Source organism: Eleginops maclovinus, chromosome 2, assembly GCF_036324505.1.
Source record: "Eleginops maclovinus isolate JMC-PN-2008 ecotype Puerto Natales chromosome 2, JC_Emac_rtc_rv5, whole genome shotgun sequence".
Lineage (NCBI taxonomy): Eukaryota > Metazoa > Chordata > Actinopteri > Perciformes > Eleginopidae > Eleginops > Eleginops maclovinus.
In genome coordinates, this window is record NC_086350.1 from 23,542,485 (window position 1) to 23,568,217 (window position 25,733).

The 25,733-nt window shown below is 41.3% G+C and overlaps 2 protein-coding genes across 3 annotated transcripts; both read left to right on the forward strand.

The window, feature by feature from the left end:
- The first annotated feature begins 128 nt into the window (after nucleotides 1–128).
- Nucleotides 129–6,344, forward strand: znf319b (zinc finger protein 319b). Its single transcript, XM_063904865.1, has 3 exons — nucleotides 129–414; nucleotides 1,435–1,536; nucleotides 1,623–6,344. The coding sequence occupies exons 1-3, from the start codon at nucleotides 404–406 to the stop codon at nucleotides 3,502–3,504; spliced, it is 1,995 nt and encodes a 664-aa protein (XP_063760935.1). The 5' UTR covers nucleotides 129–403; the 3' UTR covers nucleotides 3,505–6,344.
- A 410-nt stretch (nucleotides 6,345–6,754) lies between these two features.
- csnk2a2b (casein kinase 2, alpha prime polypeptide b) lies at nucleotides 6,755–25,398 on the forward strand. Of its 2 annotated transcripts, XM_063904875.1 has the most exons (12): nucleotides 6,755–7,741; nucleotides 8,123–8,234; nucleotides 8,807–8,908; nucleotides 12,902–12,952; nucleotides 13,768–13,827; nucleotides 13,987–14,070; nucleotides 15,638–15,748; nucleotides 16,500–16,601; nucleotides 16,893–16,993; nucleotides 18,278–18,426; nucleotides 24,141–24,224; nucleotides 24,746–25,398. In XM_063904875.1, exons 1-11 carry the CDS (start codon nucleotides 7,638–7,640, stop codon nucleotides 24,215–24,217), a joined length of 1,053 nt encoding a protein of 350 aa, XP_063760945.1. In that variant the 5' UTR covers nucleotides 6,755–7,637; the 3' UTR covers nucleotides 24,218–24,224; nucleotides 24,746–25,398. The 2 variants fall into 2 exon arrangements, with proteins under 2 accessions (XP_063760945.1, XP_063760953.1); XM_063904883.1 differs by lacking the exon at nucleotides 12,902–12,952.
- Nucleotides 25,399–25,733: the final 335 nt, after the last annotated feature.

A 25,733-nucleotide genomic window follows, 5' to 3' on the forward strand; every position in this document is an offset into this window, starting at 1 on the left:
ATTTGTCCTCTGCATTTAACCCATCCTAGTACTAGGAGCAGAATGAGGAATGAGTAAACGTTTGCAACAGTAAAGCCACGAAAACCACCTTCCGTGTGTGTGTGTGTGAGCATGCCAATTAACTCTTGGTTTATTCATGTTCCCGTGCGCGGGCAGGGACTCGGAAGCTAGCTGATAGCTAGCTAACAATTTATAGCAAAATGCATGTGTTTTCGATTGCTGAGAGGATACCGTAGGAGCCGAATAAATGTATGCGTGAAACGACAGCGTTTATGTAGCAAATTCGGAAACCTTGGCAGAATTTTTACCAATTTGTATGACCCACAAATAACATATTTTCCGGCCCCTGGAGCAGAGCGCTCTAACAAGAGAGCATCGTTTGCGGATGTGAAGAAGGAACCTAATGTTATTTGGGTGAGTAACGCTAGCTAACATACCGCAGACTATCATTTTATCGGGGATATTTAGCAGGCTTGACTGGACTCCCCAGGTATGTAAATACAGTATTTCTCATCACTGTTTACATGCAACACACGCTAGCAAAGGTGTCGCTGCAGTGATAGCTACTGGACTATTATTTTCCTACGGCTAGTCCGTTAACGTTAGCTATTCCCTGCGCCTCTGTGGCTGAGTTAGCATGTGGCTAGGCTAGCTGGCTAACCTATCCTGATTACACTGATCTTTGCCTGGAGAAGAACAACGTTATGATGCGCAGACGCTGTCTTCCACTTTTTGTTAACCGCGAATCGTTGAGCATTTGGATTCCTGCTTAAACGTTTCCAAAAATAACAGGTTTAATAAAGATTTACATTTACGGCTAGGTGTTTAAGTGTCAAAGTCTGTATGTTACTGATTGATTCAATGCTGTGCAATTCTGCGTTCACGGTGCACATCTCAAGTTGTTTCAAATACATTTTATTGTAATATGAGGATTTTAGCAACGTCAACATGCAGTACATGTAATTGAAAATGTATTTTTTCACAATATATATATTTTGGTTGATTAATTATGACTGATGTAAACAGGCTTCCAAAAGTTAACCTCTTCTATAGTTGCTAGATAAATAACTAGAATACTTGCTGTGTTATTTTTCTCGAGAGGCTGACTGCATAGTCTTGACCCAGCAGTTACCTAATATTATAAACACAGAATACAGTACTTATACTTGGTAATAATACTGAACGTTGTAATGAACCTGTTTAAGCAGAGTTTATTCAAAAATATCAAAACTGATGTATACAATTACATTTGTAATCTTTCTACCATTTTGAAAAGCATTATGCTAAAACAATATTCATTTTGACCATGGTATACTGTCAGTTTGATGAGTGGATGTTGTAAATGCCACATAATGTTATATCTTTGCTTTTGAGTAGTAGCTCCTTTGTTTGCACATTGATGTTCTGTCTCACCTTAATAATTTTTTCCTACAGTTACCAGTTGAATGCCACAAATGAAGCAAAAGTAGGAGGTTTACTTCCATCCCTCCACACCCGATCTCCACTCCTCTGCACAGTTCCACTTGGTGAAATGGAGTAAGCTTTTTCTTCTATTTTTTCAAAACAATCTAAAGCCTCAGCCAATGATTTAAATATGTTTCAATCTCCATTTCTTACCGCAGTTGGGCCACACCAGCTGCCAAACTGAATCCCTACTCTCGAGCCCGCATGCCCGAGGCCTGGCAGCAGCATGCAGTCGCTCCACCTCCAGTCGTCCACACCATACCTCCATCTGCTGAGAACGCATTGGGCTGTGCAGTGTATGGCATCGTATTACAGCAGGATGCTACGTCTTTACAGCAGCAGCAGCAGCAGCAGCAGCAGCAGACCCAGCATGGACAGCACAGCACTCACAGCCAACCACATAACAACAGTCAGCAGCTTGGAGGGGGGCAGCTCAGTCAGCAGCAGCACCCCGCCCAGGCCCAGCAGAGCTCCCTGCAGGTAGCAGCGGAAGTAGGACACAAGTGTGGGGCCTGTGGACATGATATCTCCCACCTGGCCAACCCACACGAGCACCAGTGCATGGTGAATCAGGACAGGTCATTCCAATGCACCCAGTGCTTGAAGATTTTCCACCAGGCAACAGACTTGCTAGAGCATCAGTGTGTTCAGGTGGAGCAGAAGCCGTTTGTGTGTGGAGTTTGTAAGATGGGCTTCTCTCTACTCACCTCTTTAGCCCAGCACCATACGTCCCACAACAGCACCAACCCAATGAAGTGTTCAATATGTGAGAAAACCTACCGACCCGGTTCTTCTGGCAACACCACGCCCACCTCAAATACTCCCCAGCAGCCCAGCAGCGACGGGGCGTCGGCAAGCAGCAGCTCATCCATTCTACCATTTCCCTCAGCACGAGACCGGCCGTACAAATGCTCCGTTTGCCAGAAGGGCTTCAAACACCTGTCGGAACTCACGCGGCATGAGAGGGTGCACACAGGCGAGAAACCCTTCAAATGTGACACATGCGACAAGTCCTTCAGCCAGTCGTCCCATCTCCAGCACCACCAGCGGACACACAGCAGCGAACGGCCGTTCAAGTGCGCTGTTTGTGAGAAGAGTTTCAAGCACCGCTCTCACCTCGTGCGCCACATGTACGTGCATTCGGGTGAGCACTTATTCAAATGCAACTTATGCGAGCTGCACTTTAAAGAGTCGTCGGAGCTTCTCCACCACCCCTGCCATCCCCAGGGTTCCAGGCCATTCCGCTGCGCCACGTGTGGTAAAGGTTTCAAGCGTCCGTCTGACCTACGGCAGCACGAGCGCACACACTCTGAAGAGCGTCCCTTCCACTGTGAAGAGTGTCAGATGAGCTTCAAGCAGCAGTACGCACTGGTGCGCCACAGACGAACGCACAAAGACACTACGGACCGCCCGTTCAAATGCAACCTGTGTGACAAGGGCTTCATGCAGCCCTCGCACCTCCTCTACCACCAGCACGTCCATGGCATGGACAACCTGTTCAAGTGCGCCTCATGCCAGAAGGAGTTCAGCCAGTCCGGAGAACTGCTCAGACACAAGTGCGGCGAGTCGTCCAACAACTCACCGGACAAGCCGTACAAGTGTGACGTCTGCGGAAAAGGCTACAAGAAGAGTTCTACGTTACAGCGGCATCAGAGCTCTCACTGCCAAGAGAAGCCTCTAAAGTGCTCGCTTTGTGACCGCCGCTTCCTGTCTTCTTCAGAATTTGTCCAGCATCGATGTGACCCGTCTCGAGAAAAGCCGCTGAAGTGCCCTGAATGCGAGAAACGTTTTAAATACTCCTCAGACCTGAACAGACACCGGCGCGTGCATACAGGGGAGAAACCATACAAATGCGGCCACTGCAACAAGGGCTTCAAACAACGTGAGCACTTGACCAAACACACGAGCACACACTCCAGAGAAGGCCAGTTTAAATGTGTTTGGTGTGGGGAGCGTTTCAGTGACTTGGGCTCCTTGCAGGATCACACAGTGCAGCACACAGCCGATGGTGGGGGTTACCCAGTGCCCCAGTGCTTATAAAGACTTTTTCTCTTAAACAAACAGTCCCTAAACTGTTGTTGTCTTTTCCATCCATATTTGCAGGATACCATTATTGCATTTGTTCCCAACATCAAATGTTTGATGCTTTGCTAACCCAATTCCCTTTTGTTCTGTCACCCTGTCATTCCATCAGATGCTTCTTTTTTCTTTGTTCCACCTCTTTTTCTTCTTTTATCTGTCCTCTCCCCTTTTTATCAGCACCATTATCAGACGGTTCAAATTGTAAAGACTGCAGCCACTCTAACTGCCATTAGCCAAACTTAAACCAGAAAGAAACAGGTTCCATAATGCAAGTTGATGCATGAATACTTATGTCCCTCGTAATCTATGGAAAAAAAATATTATATCCTTAAATTGTGTTATGTATGACAGCTATAGTTTTATTTTTAATTTGGCACAAATAAAGAGCTTTTTGAACATGAAAGCATGGAGACATGTCACAGTAAAGGCACAAATTACAAAATATGAACCTGAATATTAGCGTAATAGTCCCCTTTTAAGATGCACTTAATGAATCGAGTATTTACCTCAACTGTCTAACTGATAGTGTCCACTTCTTTTGTTATTTCTTCCTCACTCTTTCACCCATATCTCTCCTCTGCTCTTCAAGTTTTCCATTCATATTCCTCTCATCTTTGCTTTTTTTGTGTCTTCCTCTTCGTGTCTCAGCCTGTTCAGTATCAGACTGGACATTTGACTAATGCTTCAGACTCAAAATGCTTTTGGTTGTTATCTCCCTACAGTAAAACAGAAGCAGTGTATCAACTTCTTTAGGCCATAAATGACTCTCTTTGGGTTTTAGTTAGGGCTGTACCGATTGTATGTTGGCAGCTTCTGTTGAGCTTTCAAATGAAGCTTCAAAAGTCAAATATGTCATATTTTATGAAGACATTACACTAAACAAAAAAAAATCTTAATGGAGCACTTGTATAAATTCCCAAAAATATGATCCCTTTAGCTCTTTTTTATATCGTGGTTCTATAAATGTAATTCATGGTGCTGTTAGATAATACAGGTGCACTTCAAATGCAAAAAAAGCTGTGCAGCATTTGAATGTTAATGTAATTTGACAAATTAAGTTTGGGGAAACTATTCGGTACAGCCCTAGTTTTAGTAAACTTTTAATAAAGTTCATGAAGTGGCAAGAGTTTTTCGATAATTATCCTGTTATACATCTGGATGTTTCAAAACAGCGGCCAATCCCAAAGGTGTCTAGACTAAAGCAGCTGAAGAAAACCTTTAAAAAAATGATACCACTGTTACCCTTCAGTATAGATACATTTATGATTCACACTAATATAATGCTCATATTCCTGCAGACGTCCGTCATGTTTGACTTATTTGTACTGAAAATATCCAACTTTGAAAGTTACACTTCCTGTCTCAGTCTGTACATACTATGGATGTGTGTCCATTTCTTACAATGTATGAACATTTTTTTTGTATTCTTGCTACTTTTTACCATGTGAAATGTATTTTGGAAAATGTTCTTTTTGTAGTCCATGTTGTGATTGTACTGGTGTGTTGCAGGGAACCTCAAAGAGCACTCTGCATGTGTGTGTGTGAGTGTGTGTGAATGTAAACAGGATTTTGTCAAACAGGGAAATCCAGACTGTAGAGAATTGTATTAGCAATGTTTCAGTAGACCTGCGCCTTTTTTTTTGTTTTTATATATATCTATATATATTTGCTAACCTTCCTGGTCTGCTGTTTTTGTTTGTTTTGTTAAACATTTTGAAAGAAATATTAATACCGTTGTTACATGTTACGTTGAGGTGGACGCTGTGTCCTACCAGATTGAATGACACCTTCCTGATCTTCGAGTGCTATGAGATTGTATTTGTGCTAAAGAAACCGAAGTTGGTTTACAAGTCAACTGTGATCGCCATGTTTCCCTTTTTCCTTTTCAACTGCAGTGCTCTTCCCCCCCTCCCTCCACTTTGATTCATGGTTTGAATGCAGTATTTCATACAAATGGAGAAAGCCAAGGGGATATAAGTAACGTTCGATTTGTTTTGGCTTGCAATTCTTTTGTTTTAGCATTTCAACCCTCTGCCCTTTGTTAACATCCTCCATTTTTATTTCCAGAATCTGGCATTATAGGACTGAAAACGACGTATTGTTGATGTTTAAAGACAATATATATTCCTTGATGGAGAAATCAGGCCCTTGGGATCAGTTTAGGACAAAAAGGGTTTGATTTTGTTGTATGTCTGCCAGAGTACACAATGTCTAAATATCACTAAAATCCAAAAGAGTGGTAAATGCCAAGAAATACAAATGCTAAAGGACTACATTTGTGCTTTTCAGTAGGTCGACTCAAAGTGAGAAATAATGAGAAGGAAAAAATGCATTTGTTAAATCTTGATTAATTCTGATTAAAAACTACATCCCATATCCAACATAGTCAGGGAAAGGAGAGTAAGATCTCCTCTATAAGCACAAATTCAATAAATACACCCCTCTTCATTTTAACTGGTGGTTTACCCCTCCCACTTTCATCCGTTTCTTTTACAGTTCCACTAAATGTCCCGTCAGAACCCGGTGTCTCCTGCTCTCTGCATGCTTGCTGTGTTAGTTCCTGTGTTCTGTTCCTTGGACCTGGTCCTCCTGGTCCTCCACAGCACTGTTCCCTCCTTTAGCTTTTTCAAATTGTAAAATGTACTTTATGTGAATGATGTTGAAAAAAAGAAAAGGAAAAAAACATTGTGTCAATGTAAAGTGTGTGTACATTCATGCTAAAACTATCTGTATGTATGTATGTAGCATTCAACTACACACAGCACTAACAAATAAAACCTTTTTTCATTTATAAATTACTTGGGTTGTGAGATTATTTAAAGAGAAAATGTGTTATTGTGACTCAAGGGAATTCTGATGTGTTTTGTTTTCAAGTCAAAACTCACATTTTCCTAACTGCTTTTAATGTGTGATTAAAGTGAATAATTATAGTGGAAATACAGTTATAGTGTTTTGTACATTTTAAGTGTTATTTTTTTCATTATTTTTGTAATTCATTTGACCCTGTTGATGTTAAGTGAAAGTGCATTATACATTAATGTATTAATATTACTGATTACAATTTAATAGCTAGTAAATGTGATTGTATTTGATTGCCATCGTTTTGCTCCTCTGTCACATCCTCGCCACTAGACGGCGCTGTGTCCCGGCTGCTCAGCGCTGCATCACATTCCTCCTCTTCACCCCGGCAGCCCGCGGCTTCACATCCGGGCGGCGCTCTCGCTCCTCTTCAATCGCAATCCTCTTCCCTTCCCTGCGCTCTTGACCGGGAGGTCCGTGGCTGCAGAAGAAACAGAAGAATCCCGAGCCCTCCGTCGGCGTCTGGTACTGGGCCCTGAGGCGCTGCTTCCCCGCACAGCCGGTTGCACATGACGCGTGCTCCGCCGATGGTGGTGCACGGCGCCGAGCGCTCCCCATCGGTGCGACATCTACGCGCTGAAGTAGCATCGCAGGCTAACGTCAGCTAACAACATCGATCTTTCTGCTGCTCCACCCCCTCTCCCTCCGGCCGACCCCCGTCACCGAGCCGTCACATCAACAGTTGATTGAAAGCTAACACTGGACCACCGAGGGAACCCCCCCCATCCCCAACCCAGCCCAGGCTAGAGCACGAAGCCCACCGGTTACCACCCCCATTTCCGAATTTAGGGCCTGCAACGACAGTTGCCTCAGAGTTTTAACCCGTGATATTTAAATCACCGACCCCCTTTCCTCCTCCTCTGTGGCCTTTTAGGGGTCCGCTGTATCTACCTCAACATCACGATGCCTCCCCGCCCCTGTGTAACCTCAGTCGTACCATCACCCCGACTCTGACCAGCCTCCTCTCGAGCCCCACCGACATCGGCTCTGCTGCTTCTGACAATCCCACCCAGGAGTGCTGCTCGGCGGGCACTGATTGCGGCGAACCCCATTGTACATCTCCGCTTCTCTCCATCCGTTTTCTCAGTCTGACTGCAGAGGGGAGCTAGCTGGCCTGTTCTACTTCACACCCACCTACTCAGCAAATTTAGTCTATCCACTACCACCCCATCCAGTGTGTCCCCCACCCCAGCAGACCTCCGCTCCGCAGCGCCCGAGCTCCGGGTCTCGCCATGCCGGGTCCGGTGGCCGGTAGCAAGTCCCGTGTTTACGCAGACGTCAATACGCTGAAGAGCCGGGAGTACTGGGACTACGAGGCCCATGTACCCAACTGGAAGTGAGGACATTTCTATTTACTGCATGCATGTCTGACCACAGCAGATCTGTGTTTGCATGAGGGGAAGAAGAATAAGGAATGTGTGGCAGATGGAGGTCTATTATTATACATGTAGCTGTGAGGGTGTGATGACACTGTGATAGTACAGTCTCCCAGCCCACCACCCTGCTGCTCTGCTGTCTGACACACACCTCCATCTCTGCCCCCATGCTCACCCGCTCTTGCTGACTTAAATAACCTCTCAAGATCACTACCACAAATGACTTTTCCCCTTAGGCTCCATTGCGTACACTTGACACACACTGACTTAATTACATGCTGAAAATATTTTTCTCTCTTTTTCACATGAGCACTGCACTGTTTCTCCATCTGTCCCTATAGCAACCAGGAGGACTACCAGCTGGTTCGTAAGCTGGGCAGAGGGAAGTACAGCGAAGTGTTTGAGGCCATCAACATCACCAACAATGAGAAGGTGGTGGTCAAGATCCTGAAGGTGAGCACTTTGATCTCCCTGCTAAATACTGCATGTTCTTTCTGAGTGATGGAAATTGTGATGGGCATCTTCAAAATCTTTTGGACATTAATTGGCAGATTTATCTAAGAATTGCTTATCTTTTTGCTGCGAATAAAGAGGCCCTCTTATGCTTTTTGGGGTTTTCCCTATGGGAGCAAATACAAAAGTTGGTGTTTAGATTTTGCTTCGCAAATATTTATTGATTAATTAATTTAGAAATTGGAAATGTATGTCTTTCAACAGTAAAGCTTTCTGTACACTGTCTAAATTTGAATGATTTGTATATTTAATATTGGATTATGCAGAGGAAATGGATAAACACAACTCTTGTTGATGCAGGTGCCTGTTATTACCTGTGCTATTTGGCCATGGTCAGAGTCAAAGCCAGCGTCGGTGATCATCTAAAAGTGTCTGTACAAACATACTGAACAGACTGAATGCAGCAGCTTCAACATGAAGAGCCAGGAATAGTACATACAGAGACCTCTCTGCTCCCCCCCCCCATCTTGTACCCTCTTCTCTTCTAAATCACTCTCTTTGTTTGGAACTAGCCGGTCAAGAAGAAGAAGATCAAGCGAGAGATCAAGATCCTGGAGAACCTGCGAGGAGGGACCAACATCATCCGGCTGGTGGACACCGTCAAAGACCCCGTGGTAAGATCACTAATGTCTTTTCTGTTTAGATCTGAAAATGAGTAGAACGCGTTCAAATAAAACACAATAAATGTTAAGGATATTGGTTGAAAGTGAAATCAACCAACAATATTATCCAGGGGACTGTTATGAGTTGTTGCTTTTATTTTTTGGTCAACAAAAGGATGGAAATAACTTAAGACCATATTTGCGGTGTTTGCTTCAATGATTCCTATAGGGACATGGGGTTTAGGGATGTCAATCAAAATCGCAACACAGGCTAGTGCAATATTCCAATGCAATACGCCAATATTTACAGTTACAGGCAAAATATTTGTGTGTATTTTTTCTGAATGAAGTATTGTGGTGGTGATATCACAATTCGCCTTTCGCTTAGCCACACCTTAGAATGCAGACTGGCCAATCACAGCGGAGCCAACAACGGACTCCGACAAAGCTCCGACACTTTCATGACAGCGCTCTATTGACTGTGTCTCAGATTTTCGTACACTGTCGTTTGTGGACTATAAGAAAGATATGGTTGGAGGGGGGTGTCCGTTTTTTCCCCTTCCCCAAACCAAAATCAAAGCCTGACAAGTGTCGCCTGTGGATTAAACTTTGTGGACGTCCTCACTCTCAGCTTAACCCCTCAAGGATCGACCGGTATACTTTTGTGTGTTCTAATGTAAGACTTTTGTCTTTAACCCTACAGTTAAGTTAAACTATTCGGTATTCTGTGATTTCAATCTAAACATTTGGTTGTTGTATTGGCAGAAGATGGGTCGCCTTTTTCTGTCTGTCTTGGCCCTGGCCACAACGATTGCTGTCACGGGCTGTGGTGTTACTTTGACACCTCTTGGTTTATGCCACTGTTGTGGTAAGCTTGTAGAGGACTGTAGTTCTAGGCCTACAGACATGTTGGCGTTTTGTGTCTTACATAGGTCCAGGGTATGGATAAGCTCGATGATGTGGGCGCAGAACCCTGCGGAGCTAACGAAAGATCACCTTGTTAATTACAGCTAGCCTGCTAACGTTGCCTATTATGGTTAGGATACGCTAGCACATAAGGCTATATGTTCTACGTGCTTTTGCTTTATAATAACAACGATAATAGTGAATATAGACCTACCCAGCTTTACAGGAACAGTGTTGCTCGTTGACATCATTTTTGCCAGCCTCCGTCTGGATCATCAGCTGATGTGGCAACTCACTTTTTGATGGTGATCTATACGCATTTGCCTCTATTTTGATCGCATTATGCTCATTTTTTGTTACCTTGATGTCCTGTATGTAACCCTCAAAGGTATACTGTAAACCTTTCTGTCTACTTCGGTCAGAAACAGCATTTGCTGCTTTGTAAAAGCCGGACAGCCGTTCAGCTGGAAGAGCTGTCAAAAACGCCATGTTGAAAGTATGTTTGTCGGACTTAGCAACAATAACCAAGAGGGGCGGGGCTTAGCGAAAGGTCAATTGCAAAATCAGTCAAAATCATGCAGACCTACACTGATTCATCTCTCTGAAATTGGGGTAGTGGCAAGTTTTGTGGTGCGTTGCCGTCCAGGTAGACGACACGTGTCAGATTACTCCGCAGTACCATAGCCATTTCATAATTCTGTCACAAACTGCTTGACAGGTCCTTGAATTTGTCTGACAATTGCCACATTGCCCCTTACCAATACCATTACCTTACCACCTTATTATACATATCTGTTTATAGTACACATATCTATATATTATACATATCTGCCATACACATCTGTTATACATAATATATGCATCTGTCCATACCTCCTCATTCAACAGTGTAAAGTATTTAAATACTTTCAATGTATTCCACATATGTTTATATTTCACATCCTCAAATCTGTATTGTTAATATTGTAAATATTCTTCTCTCTTTTTCACTATTTTATTTATCTTTTGCACCATGTATGTTGAGTTGTTGGAGGAGCACGCGACATAAGATTTTCATTGCCAACATATACGCTGTATCTGCTGTGCATATGACAAATAAAACCTTGAAACCTTGAAACCTTGAAACCCTACCAATAGACATTTCCAATTCATTTCTTGTCTCTGGTTAAATATTTTTCGTTCCCATTTGTTTGTGTGAATGAACGTTGTTCTTCTCCCACTCATGTTTGAATTGGAATTGAAAATGTCATTAACATGCAGATTCTCTCAGTGGCTGTGAATGCTTGGGACTCTATTCACTCATAAGCTAAATAGGACATTATACAGACTCAGTGCTAACTGCTGGCAGGCTAAAGTGTGTCTGCTGTCGGGTCAAACGAATCGGACACTTGTGTTCTCACATACAGCTGCTCAGATAATGTCTAGACGGCTACAGGGTTGCGGTGCATGTGTAAAGGGAGGTACAGTTACTCAGAATCTTCAGGCTTCGCTAAGTGTCTGCTAACAGAAAAATGAACTGTATTGTAAATGTATTTCTCTGCAATGTAGTTTACACCTTACATAGTCAGATGTATTGTTTATTTTGTTACAGCTACGTTTTTAAGAACTCAAAATTAAGTTCACTAATTTTTGAGTGTATGTTTTTGTTTGGTTCCGCTTACTTTTCTTAATCTCAAACGGCTACCTTTATTAATTATATACATATGTCACATATTGAAATGCTGCGCAAAAGTAAGCTACTGTCAATATTTCATGACGGTTTCAAAGAAATCGAGGAAATCTGTAGTGATTGTGTTTTGCAACAAATGTTAAAATCACTTTTTGAGAGGCACTGTTTTTTTTAGTGAAACCTGTTGCTACGTCGGAGAGAGAAACATTTTAAGTGTATTTTTTTGTTTATCATCATGTGAATATTTTGAATTCACAGGTTTAAGTTTCACAATTGTTTAGTTGTTTTTTTACCAAGTAAAGTCAGGAGTTTTATAGATTATTAGCAAAATATGGTTATTATGAGACAGTTTTACAAATGGACCATTTCCTATATTTTAAGTTTTAAGGGCACCATATTTAAGGTTTTTCTTCAGCAGTTTGTAAAAACAACATTTAAGGTTGGTCCCTCCTCCATGGGTCAGCAATGCCAACCCACAATTCTCTCTCGTTTTGTCGGCTTGATGTTTCGCCTCGCTATATTTGCATATTTTTGTCAGTGTAGTGCAGCATTTTCATCGCCTCTTCTTAAATCTCTGCTCAAGATCTGGCACCCGGTAGCTACATACTTATAAATCATCCGGAACACAGCCAAATGAAAAGAAAAGAGAGAATCCAGACAGACAGCTGCAGAGACTCTGCAGATACAAACACACTTCCCACACACTTCATGTGGGTCATAAGTGATGAGTGAGAGGGATAATTTTTGTATGAGTATATACTTTTTTATTTTTAGGAAAATCCTACTCATTAGGCCCCTTTACTCGGCTGTATCTCTAATATTTGAATTTATAACCATTAATTTCCCTCAGTTAACATAATCGAGTATTAAGTAATAAATAAATACACTTTAATTTTACATTTAACTTTGTATACTTTATTGCACATTTTACATGAACTGATTTTTATAGAATTTATTTTTCTACTTTTTCATTCTCAAATGTAGCAACTGTCATGAGGAATAAAAGTAATCGTATTCTGATTTTACAATCCATTCACTTATTTAAGTATGCACCCATAGTTAAATTTGTGCATACAGATTTACAAAAACAATACCTGTCATACAATCATGCACAATTTTGAAATAGCCATATTAAAACAAAATACATTAACAAAAGGAAACATGCAGGGTCCAGATCAGTTGGAAATGATTAAAATATTAACTGTTTTTTGTACAGTTTGAAATCAAGCAGTGACTGATTATTAAGCACGATGCGGAGGATTTTTACCATAAATCGGATTTGGGTCCAGTTAACTTCGAGTACGTGGTTGTTAAATCTGTGTTTTGATCAGTAATGAGCCACATGCTGCTCTTGCCTTTATTCCTGTCTTTGTCTGATTCCTTCTCTTTGACGCTTTCCTTTCCTCTCTCCTGTCTGTGGTGGCCTACAGTCCAGAACTCCAGCGCTGGTCTTTGAATGCATCAATAACACAGACTTCAAGGTACAATGAACCCCTCTCTTCTGCATGCTTTTTTTTCTGGGGTCCATCATGTCCCATGTTGTACTGTCTTCTTCAGAGTGCAGATGGCTTCAGATTTTTCCTAATTCCCAATGAAAGATGACATTACATTTCTCTTACCCGCCACTTTTATCAAAGTGCAATCAACCACAAAGAAACTAATTCAGAACAGCAAGTATCCTGAGAGTTCATTAGCTTTCTATAGACTGGTGGAGTGATGGCGTATGTTTGTAGGCTAATCTCCTACATCGCTACGGCTCCCTCGACAAAAAGCCAATGGGATTTTTCCATTTTATTTTAGATTATTGCAGATAATAATCTCTGTGGCAAACACATGATTATGACGCTTAGACTTTTTGTTAGACTATGGTTAGACTAAAACTACATCAGTTGCTAATTTCCCAACCACAATGCTAAGCTGAAGGCTGCCTACATTCGGAGGAATGACTATGGGTAGTCACTTGTTAGGACGCATAGAAACTTCAAACATTTACCAGTGTGGTATTTACTGACGTATTTTATGTCTTTGACCAAAACCTGAAAATATCTTAAGCTTGTGTTCACCACAGACGTTATTTCAGATATCTAACAAACAAAAAAATGCGTAAAAAAACCCATTGTCTTCCAGACGAGGGAACTGGAAGTGGTAAAATGCTAACTTATTTCCAGGTTAAAACTCATTCCTGCACCAGTCTATAAGCCAAACCCTTTTAGCCGATTCTGCAATGGCTTCAAAGTAGCTATACCGTATGACAGGAGATGTTCACACCCTGATGTAAATTTGTATTTCCCTGCAGGAGTTGTACCAGAAGTTGACAGACTATGATATCCGTTTCTATATGTATGAACTACTGAAGGTAAGACATTTTTTCAAAGTCTATTTTTAACTAGGTTGAAAAGACAAGAAATGTTCCCGCTTAGTCTCTTATTTTGGCATTGTGCCTGAGAATGAGAAACGTGGTGAACAGTAATGTATATGTTTGTCTGCTGTGATATTACGTCTGTGTGCATGTCAGGCTCTGGACTACTGTCACAGTATGGGAATCATGCACCGTGACGTCAAACCCCACAATGTGATGATCGACCACCAGTTGAGAAAGGTAGGTGGTGCTTTATATAGTTCTATCTTTCCTCACACACCCACACACACTGGTTGTTATTTCACCCTTCTATTTCAGCCCCTCACACTCACTTTTTTTTTTATACTCTCCCACATTTGAAAGGGACTCATTATTGTTGGTTGGTAATGCGTTGATAGTGGCTTTTATACATATGGTGTACAGTTGGGGTGAGATCCTCAAATGAAAAGCAGATGGAGAAATAATCAACAGATTATATTCAAATGTTTTCTGAAAGTTGTTTTTGAATTGTTTTCAGCTTCTTAATTGTAATTTCCAGCTTTTTGCTGTTTTGTTCTTGACTGACAAAACAATTAATTTAGGTACATCACATTTTTTAATATTCCTGTCATTTTTTCCCTTTAACGTTTAATCGGTCGATCTTGAAAAGAATTGCAAGATTAATTAATGATACAAAATCATCTTTAGTTGCAGCTTAAAACACAATTTAATCTGGACCCAATTCATGAAAGCATTTATTGACTTTACTGAAAATACTTTTCTATGGGGCAAAGCATGAGCAGTGATGGCAGAACAAAGTAAAGAGCGCCGCCTTTAAGAGGTGCTATTTCATTTACCATTGTCCTATATTCTGGCTGCCGTTATTCCACATGTGATGGCTATGAGTGATCTTTTTGCAGACAATACAGATGATTTCCGGTTCGTTAGAAGCATTATAGTTTGGAATTGTACACCCTTTTAATAAACGTCAAAGTTGGATAGTGTTAAGTGTTAAAAATAATATTGCATAATGAATATAAACAAAATAATATAACATGCTAACAGTATTGATCTGGCTCCTACAGGACGTCTGTGTCAACCTAGGGGAAAAAAAGAGCGAAACTAGATCGTTGCCATTAGGGTGAATGGGCGTTAGGGATGGAAATTGATCACATTTCATGGAGACCTTGACATTATTGTTTTTGCTTATTGCCTGATTACCTTATTGATTACTGATCAATTTTCTGTATGGAAAGAAGTAGGCCTTCATGCGTTTCAGCAACACTGCTGTTTTAATTATCTGACTCTGAACACGCAAAGGTGTGTCTGCCTTATAACATGAACTAAACTTTGAAGGCACAGATTTTTTCCAACAGGATCAGTAAGTTCTCAAAGATTCAAAGCCTTTATTTATCATAGGCCCAGCAGCAACAGCTTAGTTTGATTAACATAAAAGGAAAAGACATAACATTGCAATAAACTAGTGAGTTGCATTAATAAGAAAATGGTTTACACATACAATAGAATTAGATAAAACAGAATGTAAAATACTGCAGAGTAGAAGAAACACTGTGTCGTATATAAGTACGTGGCCTGTAAACAGATGTTCCAATAAACAGCTTATCATTGACTTAAAGGTATATGGGGGATTATGGGGTTCTTTTTGATAGTGCTTTGGGTAGTAGAGTTCCTGTTGATCTGTCTATTGTGTGTGCCAGTTGCAAGGCTTGCTGACCAAAGGTTATAAGAGGTTACACATGTTTAGTGACACTTTTAAATGTTCTTTTGTGAGTGAAGTTTAATGAGGACGTATTGTGCGTTTCCATAGCTACGCCTTATAGACTGGGGACTGGCAGAGTTCTACCACCCGTCTCAGGAGTACAACGTCAGAGTGGCCTCGCGGTATTTTAAAGGCCCCGAACTGCTGGTGGACTACCAGGTAACACAAACACCTCGAACAAGCCCACATAAAAAACACATTTACAGATACACAAGATGGAAACACACAACGTGTTCATATTTAAAACGTTGACAATCACAAGTATGTAGGGCTGTACCAAATATCCTTATTTTCATTGGGTTTTTTTATGCCGTATTAATTTTCACTGTAGATACCAAAGGTATTGACACAAACAATAAGACAAAAAGGAGGAAAGAGAAAAGAGACGAGAATAGGAGAGAAAAAAAACATTAGATTTTAAAAAACATTTAAAGCTTCTGTTGGAGTCTTGAAAGGAAGCTTCTAATGTCTTATTTGTTATGTTAGCACTAAAAAGCACAACATTTTATTTATTATACATTTTACCAATAAATATTAATTTCTTAATCAACTTTTAAAAATGAATATAACTCGTCATTCTGTTCCTCCCTTTCTGTGCGACAAGCACTTTGGACTCAAAACAAGGCTTTGGACGTATTTGAATTCTACCTATGGTTGAATTTCTTGAATATTAGTGAACCCTAATTTTATATCTGACATACACACCAGGTTTAAACAGACTGGAGAAAAAAAAGGAAGCTACTATACCTCAAATGTTGATTTTTAGATTTCAAAGTCTACATTGAATGAATCCTAAAAATCTTTGGTGCAGCCCTCCATAAATTGGATAAACAGTTGTCAGCACACAAGGATAATTCTGATGTCTGTGTTCTCATCATCGGCAGTGCTGTTTGATGATTTTGTGTTTCAGATGTACGACTACAGTCTAGACATGTGGAGCTTGGGCTGTATGCTGGCCAGTATGATTTTTCAGAAAGAGCCCTTCTTCCATGGACAGGACAACTATGACCAGGTGCGTCTGACACAACCATGACATCAGCTGCCTAATAAAGCCAGAACAAATCAAAACATCTGGCTTGCTTCTCAGAACACTCGGGGTGTCCTGTGTCTCTGTTTGACATGTAAGGGAGACGAACTGTGTTAGTACCCCGGTCTGTTATCTGATGTCCTCTGTGGTTCCTCACTCTCAAGTGTCAGTTTTAGTAACAGGAAGAGGGCGCTGTCATTCAGTACACACATAAAATGTAACAAACATGTTTTATATCTCAAAGTGTTACACAGAGTTTATGTGTTGTGTTTTTAGTTGGTGCGGATTGCCAAGGTGCTTGGGACAGATGAGCTGTTCGGCTACCTGCGTAAATACCACATTGAGCTGGACCCGCGATTCAAAGACCTGCTGGGACAGTAAGTCCACAGAATCCCATCCCACTTTACTTATTGTGATATACAGTAGCATTGTGTAACGTTGAAGTCCGATTTGAATACAGGGCTTAAAATACCTTAAGGGGCAGCATAGTAACAGTTCAGAAATCGGAAGAGCATCTGCCCTTCTTAAGTCAAAAGGAAAATCAAAGAGAAGTGTTCATATTTGAACCTCTCAGTTCTGCATATGTCCTCACACTCAAGCCCTTCTGCTGTCTTGAGGGGGAAGAAATACGGTGTTAGTTTGTCTAAATTCATATTTTTCATTTAATTTAAAAAGTGACATGAATGAGAGATTTATTTATTTATATTTTCATAACAGAATTGTCACTGCAATCCCAAAAAATAATAGTTTGAGCCTTCACCTGTCTTCAATAGCTACCATGATCACTGGAAAGTGTGCACAACTCTCTACTTTTAAATGTGCTTCATTTAACACTAGGGATGCACCGATTGCAAAAATGTTGGCCGATACCGATGTTAGGGATAACATTTTTGCCGATACCGTTGGCCGATGTTTTACTATGTAAACTGTAATGGTAGCACAATGCAGACTAAGGCAGCTATCCCTTTAAGAGAGAGAGAGGGGGATACGTGCATGTGTAAGCGCGAGAGAGAGGTTGAGCGAGCCATAGTAAGTTTGTGGAAGTTAACGGGAGTAGCAGCAAAGTCACAAATATATACGACGGCCTCCCAAGAGCACTGAAGAATGGATTTAATTTACCGATCCTCCAGACACCCGCTACACGGGGCAGAAGTCCTGCAGCGTGCAGCAGCAGCTCCCCCCCCCCCCCGAATGACTTTAAAGTTACAACCTACAGTCACTGTTCTAATCCTTTAAAATGATGCCCTGACTTCAGATTTGGTCCGTCAGATTTTTAAAAATAACAACGCTAATGCGACTTCTCCCGGTCACGTAGCACAACATATACATCGGCGACTGCCATCGGTGATGTCACCTTATTTTACCGATGTGCCGATGGTGGTAAATAGGACTAACATCAGCCGATGCCAATGTCTCACCGATGTATCGGTGCATCCCTATTTAACACCAACTATCTGAACTGCGTCCATATATTAACACTCATATTTGTCAATTTTACAGTTTTTTGCTACGAGTTATGTTTGCATAGAAAGGGGCAAACTTTGTGCCGTATGTGCAGAAGCAGCGAGCCCCTCTTTGCTTAGCAGCTCAGTTAGCGGTGCATTTTACCATGCGCACTTTGAGAACTTTGCCGACTCTTTTTGTGTTCTTTGTTCCTGCAGGCAGAGCAGGAAGCGCTGGGAACAGTTTGTGCAGACGGAGAACCAGCACCTGGTGAGTCCTGAAGCTCTGGACCTGCTGGACAAGCTGCTACGCTACGACCACCAACAAAGACTGACTGCCGTCGAGGCCATGGAGCATCCCTACTTCTGTAAGAAACACAAGCATACCACATACATGTTTTGCTATCAGTGTGAGGACCATACGTACCTCAGTATGCATGATGTAAGGACACACATACACAAATGTTTTTCTATAATTGTGAGGACCTTAACCTTCTGAGACCCACATTAGGACATTTCCGATTTTGTATATTTTAGTTTTTTGCCGTGTAAATTATCATTTTTTAAAGTATAATCAAGTTTTACACATTCCAGAAATCAGCTAAATTAATATTAAATGCCACTCATTAAAGACTTCTATACACTATAATAGGGGAAATTTGCCCATAAAACAAAACAAATCTAAAAACGCACCTTATATTTTTAACTTATTTCATAAAAACTGAACTGCTAGCCATAATATTGAAAATCACATTCAACACAGAAAGTTGCCCACATTTGTTGGGATTGTGCCAGAAGTGATTAGAAGCTTCTAACTTCTTCTCTTCGTGACTTAGGCCCATTCTCATGAATAGTGTTTTTTTGCCAGGAACTTTTCTGTATACATCATGTCTAAATATGATGTATATCATGGCACTTCCTGTCCACAGTCACACACAGGCACCTGGCATGTTTTGAACCAGAATGGGGTATTCATGGGAGTAGTGATGCACCGATGTGAAAATTGTGGCCGATAACCGATATTAATATTGCTGCTTATGGCCGATACCGATATTGACCGATGTCAATATCTCTGTATAGAAAACACTTTTTTATGATAATCAAATAAAGAGCTATTTTCCTAAATGTATTTTTTTTAAACTTTTGTAATTCATTTTCAGAATTGACTGATATTTTGAAACAATTTAAGACCAAAACATGTTAAATAAAAATAAATATTTATATATTAATACATTTTTATAAGAGATACAAGTGTGTCCTGAATTCACATTATGAATAAGCCAACCCTGAGTATTCTCAATAAACATCTAACTCACTTGAGACCAAGTCACTGTATTCTGTGAACATTGTACAACAGTTCAAAACTTTCAAGTACAGTAGTAGGGCTTAAATGGCCAAAGCCAAAAGTATTGGTATTTATAAGGTAAAATGTGAAAATGGAGCCAGAAAAAACTGGACTGAACAGACACTGGCTTTTGCAGTCTTCCGAACTGTAAGTACAGTAACTGCCCAGTACTTTAGGGTTAGGCCTAACCCTTGGCCTTCCTGGGCTTTGGAAGCAGACGAATGGTGTGCTTAACAAACAGGAGCATTTCTACTCTCTCTGTACCGATCCTATTTCTATTTTCACTGACAACATTTGAAGCAGCAGAGAAGAGACGTTCACTATCCACGCTAGTGCAAGGAGCGGACAGGTACTTGCGTGCCACTGGGGTGAGGGCAGGGAAGCGGGTCATGTTGCTTTGCCAGTACTGCAACGGGCTCACGTTTCTGGGGATGGTGGGCTCACTCAGGTAACCATGCACCTAAAAGAAATATAGACGAGTCAAGTGTATAAATATACATCTCTGGCAAAACATCTGGAAATTATTATTCAACATTTTTATTCATGACTCCAAATGAAATAAAATAACTGTTCATTCAATTATCTATTTTTCTTGTGAGGCCAAAACTCTGAATTCAGAAAACTGTATAAGTCCCAGTATATGTAGGCCTAGTCATTTCAATGTAGTAGCCAATTGATAAGATTGTTTCACCATCTATCCACTGGAGAGATCACCTACCCCATCATTGGTCAGCCCAGTAGACCCATTACAGGCCTATCACTGGATTTTAGACAAGACAGACTATTGAGATGCACCCATTACAGAATCACATGATGGAGGAAAGACAGACTATTGAGATGCACCCATGTTAGCCGTGGTGTGCACCAGCAATCCTACAAGTTCAATAATAACTATGGACTGCAGTTTTTCAGGAAATTTGACTGTCAATAAATGATCTGATCACACAAAGAAATGTGAAATACTTAATTTGAATAAAACACTATTAAAAGATTCAAATAGTATAGTAACCTAACCTACCTGCACACTCGTTAGACCTGTTGCCTGTTATTCCTGCTCCTTTTCCTCCAGACTTTCATTAAACATGAACGAATGCCCTTCACTTGGCGTACACATTCTCTTTTCTTCTGGCGCTGGTCGTCGCTGATGCTGTCATCTTGTCCACTTCTTTCTCTAGCTTGTTTTTTGCCACTTGCTTGAGGTCTGCGTCAAAGTAGCAATCCTTGAATCTGGGTTCCAGGATTGTTGCCAAGTAGTAGAGTTGCTCGGAGAATGTGGTTTCGAAACTCTTGTTCACGGCTTCAAGCAGTGCAGATCTAGTTGTCACCCCACTGTCGGTTTTGGCCACAACAGACGGGATCACGTCAGCCGCTGTAGCTGTATGCGAGCTAATCTCTCTCGTCAACTCTTCAAAGGGTGCCAGGAGTGTAGTCATTTTGTCAATGAGACTCCACTGGTTTGCGTTGAGAAATACAGGCAGTCCGTGGTCAGCCTCGTACATAACCAGCGCGCGCTTCTGTTACAGGAGAGTTCTCATCATCAGGAATGTGTTATTCCAGTGCGTCGGGACATCCTGTTGTAGCATCTTGGTCTTCATTCCCATGTCGCTCTGGATGTCTCTCAGCCGAGAGGTACCAAGGGGGAGCATTTAAAATGTCAGACTATTTTTCTCACTATAGCCAAAGAGTCAATGACGCTTCGCTGGCTTGGTGCTGCATCGTGCACTGCTAACTGTCTACTCTAGTAGTAACTGGTAAGCAGATTAGCATCGTCTGCTTGCTAGCTAGGTAACGTAAGCAGTCGTACACAATTATAACGTTGAAACAAGGTTATAACACACCTAAACACTTTAACTTGCAGGTACAATGCCGCTGGATAGTCATTATTTTTTTTCTCAATGTTAGTGTAAAATAAATATTATAACGAGAGTGGAGACCCACTCACTCAGCACAGAATGCATTAAGACCAAACGGTCTTTCTGCCCCGGTTTTGCATACGCACCAAACATTGTAAACAAGAAACCCATGTATAGACATAGGCTAAATAGCTAAAAAAAAAAAAAAAACCAGGCCTACCTGTATGCGAGCCAGGGTTGAGGCTTGTTTGGTTGAGGTCTGAACTCCAGATATCCGTTGTAAAATTGATGTCATTGACATTGCTGTCGAGTAACTTGTGGACGTGGGTGGCTACGATATCATGTAAGGCAGGCAAGGAGATATCCGCAAAGTAACGACGAATTGGCTTGTCATAGCGGGGCTCAGCGACCTCAAGCACCTCGCTGAATCCTTCGTCTTCCACTACTGAAAACGGTTGGTCATCAACAGCGATCATCTTTGTTATTGCCATGGTCAATGCCTTTTGCTTCGGGTGGTTCTTGTGGAATTTCTTGGTCTTTTCCAGCGCTTGTTCTATGGGGCTACCGACTGGTGCAGCTACCGTAGCTTTCTTCCTCTGCTTGTTAGCATTAGCTAGTTTCTCATATTCTTTGTAGGCTTTCGGGATGCTTGTTTTTTAAGTGGGTGATCAAATTGGTTGTATTGAACGATTTGACATGAACTCCCCCATTCCGATTGGCTGTGAAGGCATCCAATCAGATTGTCTGATTCAGAAACGTGTGTCCTGCACTCTATACGTCACCAACATAAATGGCGGATGAGAATATAGCGAAAAAACAGACAGAAAAGGATAAGCAAAGCGCCAGGAAAAAAGGTTAAACTATCCCAATCTTTCCAAACTTTACGCATTCGTTTCACCAACGCAAGTAAACGGCTCACAATAACAAACTTGATATTGTTGTTTAGTGCTGTTTCTGTAGTTTAAGAGGAAAAAAAACAGCTGAAAAGTTATGACGCTCGGAAGACGATGAGATGTTTGGGAGCATATACGCTCCTGTGGGTCTCAGAGGAATAACTCAAAATGCATGATGTAAGGACACGCATACATACAGTGGGGCAAAAAAGTATTTAGTCAGCCACCAATTGTGCAAGTTCTCCCATTTAAAAAGATGAGAGATGCCTGTCATTTTTATCATAGGTATACCTCAACTATGAGAGACAGAATGAGAAAAAAAAATCCAGAAAATCACATTGTAGGATTTTTAATGAATTAATTGGTAAATTCCTCGGTAAAATAAGTATTTGGTCACCTACAAACAAGCAAGATTTCTGGCTCTCACAGACCTGTAACTTCTTCTTTAAGAGGCTCCTCTGTCCTCCACTCGTTACCTGTATTAATGGCACCTTTTTGAACTCGTTATCAGTATAAAAGACACCTGTTCACAACCTCAAACAGTCATACTCCAAACTCCACTATGGCCAAGACCAAAGAGCTGTCAAAGGAGACCAGAGACAAAATTGTAGACCTGCACCAGGCTGGGAAAACTGAACCTGCAATAGGTAAGCAGCTTGGTGTGAAGAAATCAACTATGGGAGCAATTATTAGAAAATGGAAGACATACAAGACCACTGCTAATCTCCCTCGATCTGGGGCTCCACGCAAGATCTCACCCCGTGGGGTCAAAATGATCACAAGAACGGTGAGCACAAATCCCAGAACCACACGGGGGGACCTAGTGAATGACCTGCAGAGAGCTGGGACCAAAGTAACAGAGGCTACCATCAGTAACACACTACGCCGCCAGGGACTTAAATCCTGCAGTTCCAGACGTGTCCCCCTGCTTAAGCCAGTACATGTCCAGGCCCGTCTGAAGTTTGCTAGAGGGCATTTGGATGATCCAGAAGAGGATTGGGAGAATGTCATATGGTCAGATGAAACCAAAATAGAACTTTTTGGTAAAAACTCAACTCGTCGTGTTTGGAGGAGAAAGAATGCAGAGTTGCATCCAAAGAACACCATACCTACTGTGAAGCATGGGGGTGGAAACATCAGGCTTTGGAGCTGTTTTTCTGCAAAGGGACCAGGACGACTGATCCGTGTAAAGGAAAGAATGAATGGGGCCATGTATCGTGAGATTTTGAGTGAAAACCTCCTTCCATCATCAAGGGCACTGAAGATGAAGCGTGGCTGGGTCTTTCAGCATGACAATGATCCCAAACACACCGCCAGGGCAATGAAGGAGTGGCTTCGTAAGAAGCATTTCAAGGTCCTGGAGTGGCCTAGCCAGTCTCCAGATCTCAACCCTATAGAAAAGATCTTTGGAGGGAGCTGAAAGTCTGTGTTGCCCAGCGACAGCCCCAAAACATCACTGCTTTAGAGGAGATCTGCATGGAGGAATGGGCCAAAATACCAGCAACAGTGTGTGAAAACCTTGTGAAGACTTGCAGAAAACGTTTCACCTCTGTCATTGCCAACAAAGGGTATATAACAAAGTATTGAGATGAACTTTTGTTATTGACCAAATACTTATTTTCCACAATAATTTGAAAATAAATTCTTTAAAAATCCTACAATGTGATTTTCTGGATTTTCTTTTCTCATTTTGTCTCTCATAGTTGAGGTATACCTATGATGAAAATTACAGGCCTCTCTCATCTTTTTAAATGGGAGAACTTGCACAATTGGTGGCTGACTAAATACTTTTTTGCCCCACTGTACATGTTTTGCCGTAATTGTCAGGACCAAACCCAATAGCATGATGTGACACAGGAAAAATGTTACATAAAGCCCTTCAAAGATTTTATCCATTACTCCATAATAAATGTGTATTGTCTCTTCTTGAAATCTTATTTAGAACTGTAGTTGTTTCAAAGTTTTCAGCGTTGTTCCTCTCCCCCCTGCAGACCCAGTAATAAAGGAGCAGTCTCTGTCAAACTCTGAAAACAACATGGTATCCAGTGGCAACACTACAGCGCGGTGAAACACTGGTAACAGTTTGAAAAATGTGGATGATGATGTTTGAGATGTAGTCTTGTTTAAAGATTCAAAAGTTCTACATAATTTACATGATCAAAATATTTAGATAATATATAACTGTTTAGTACATCTTCATAGATCTGCCTCGTGAACACACAATGACTCGTGAACACACAATGACTCGTGAACACACAATGACTCGTGAACACACAATGACTCGTGAACACACAATGACATGATTTAAATAACCAAAAACTCTTGAATATCCTCTGAGATTAAATTTGTTTTGCACCAATTTACGACTAACTGATCATTTGTGAGTTTATCTCATTATGTAATGACTTTAATATTGACAATTCTCCTTTTTTTTTGAGAAAAAACTGTTGACTTTGAGAAGAGGGAAACTTAAAATGCTTACTCATCATGAGGTCTAAGACTCATTTCTGCACCACTGTATAGGCCGTCTGAGTATCTCTAAGACTGAAAGTGTTTATTTCCTGATTATTGTCCTCTCTTGTTTTGCTCTCTACAGAAGTGAAAGAAGAAGAAGTTTGTTACCTCAGCTTTGTACCCAGTTCTGACAGTAACTTTGACAAGTGTACAGTGACAATGGATCAAAGTAACTCTGACCAGTTACACCCACAGACATGTGCATACAGAAACACACATCTATACACACACCAATGCAAGCACACCTCTACACAAACACACATGAAGACATGTATACACACACCCTCCTCCTCTGTATCAGTCTGCCATTGGCTTGTCCTGGTTCCCTGTCCAGAAGCCTGACCAATGAGCTTGAAGCTGCTCCCCGTCCCCATCGTCCCCCCCAAACGATCTTTTCCTCCCAACTCAGTCTCATGTAGGTCAACACGGACAAACTACTTTTAAAGACAATTCAATCCCTCCTCTCAGTCGTCTCTTCTTCATATCGTCCCCTCTTTGTTTGCATCAGCATGGAGAATGAACAGGAACGTGAGCCTGTACAAATACCCCCCCTCCTCCATCCCCTCCCAACCTGTTCATCCATCCGTCTGTCTGTCCCCTCACCTTCATCCTCATCCCAACAGACAGACAGACGTCTTAGCACTACTCCAGTTCTGAAAGTGGCATGGTGGACTCTCTAGATAGAATGATTATAATAATATTAATGAAAAATAAATGATTTTTATTTAGATGAACTGTACCTGTGTCAAGAGTGAATTATTGCTCTGTTGTTGTAGGTGTTGACATGTTTCTGATTAAAGTAATATATATTTATCTTGATAAAATGTAAAGACAGGATTTAATGAAAAACAGCGATTAAAGGCACAATATGAACTTTCTGCCACTAGGGGGCTCCAGATCGAAATACAAATGATAGAGTAGCATGGGGACATGAGAGTTGTTGTCATCACTGCTTTTGCCCTCAATGCAGTTGGCTTTTCCCTATTTATCTGCAGATCATCACTATGCCCATTTCAGTATTATTAATATCTTTTTCACCCCTATGTCAGAATGGCACATGTACTAGAACC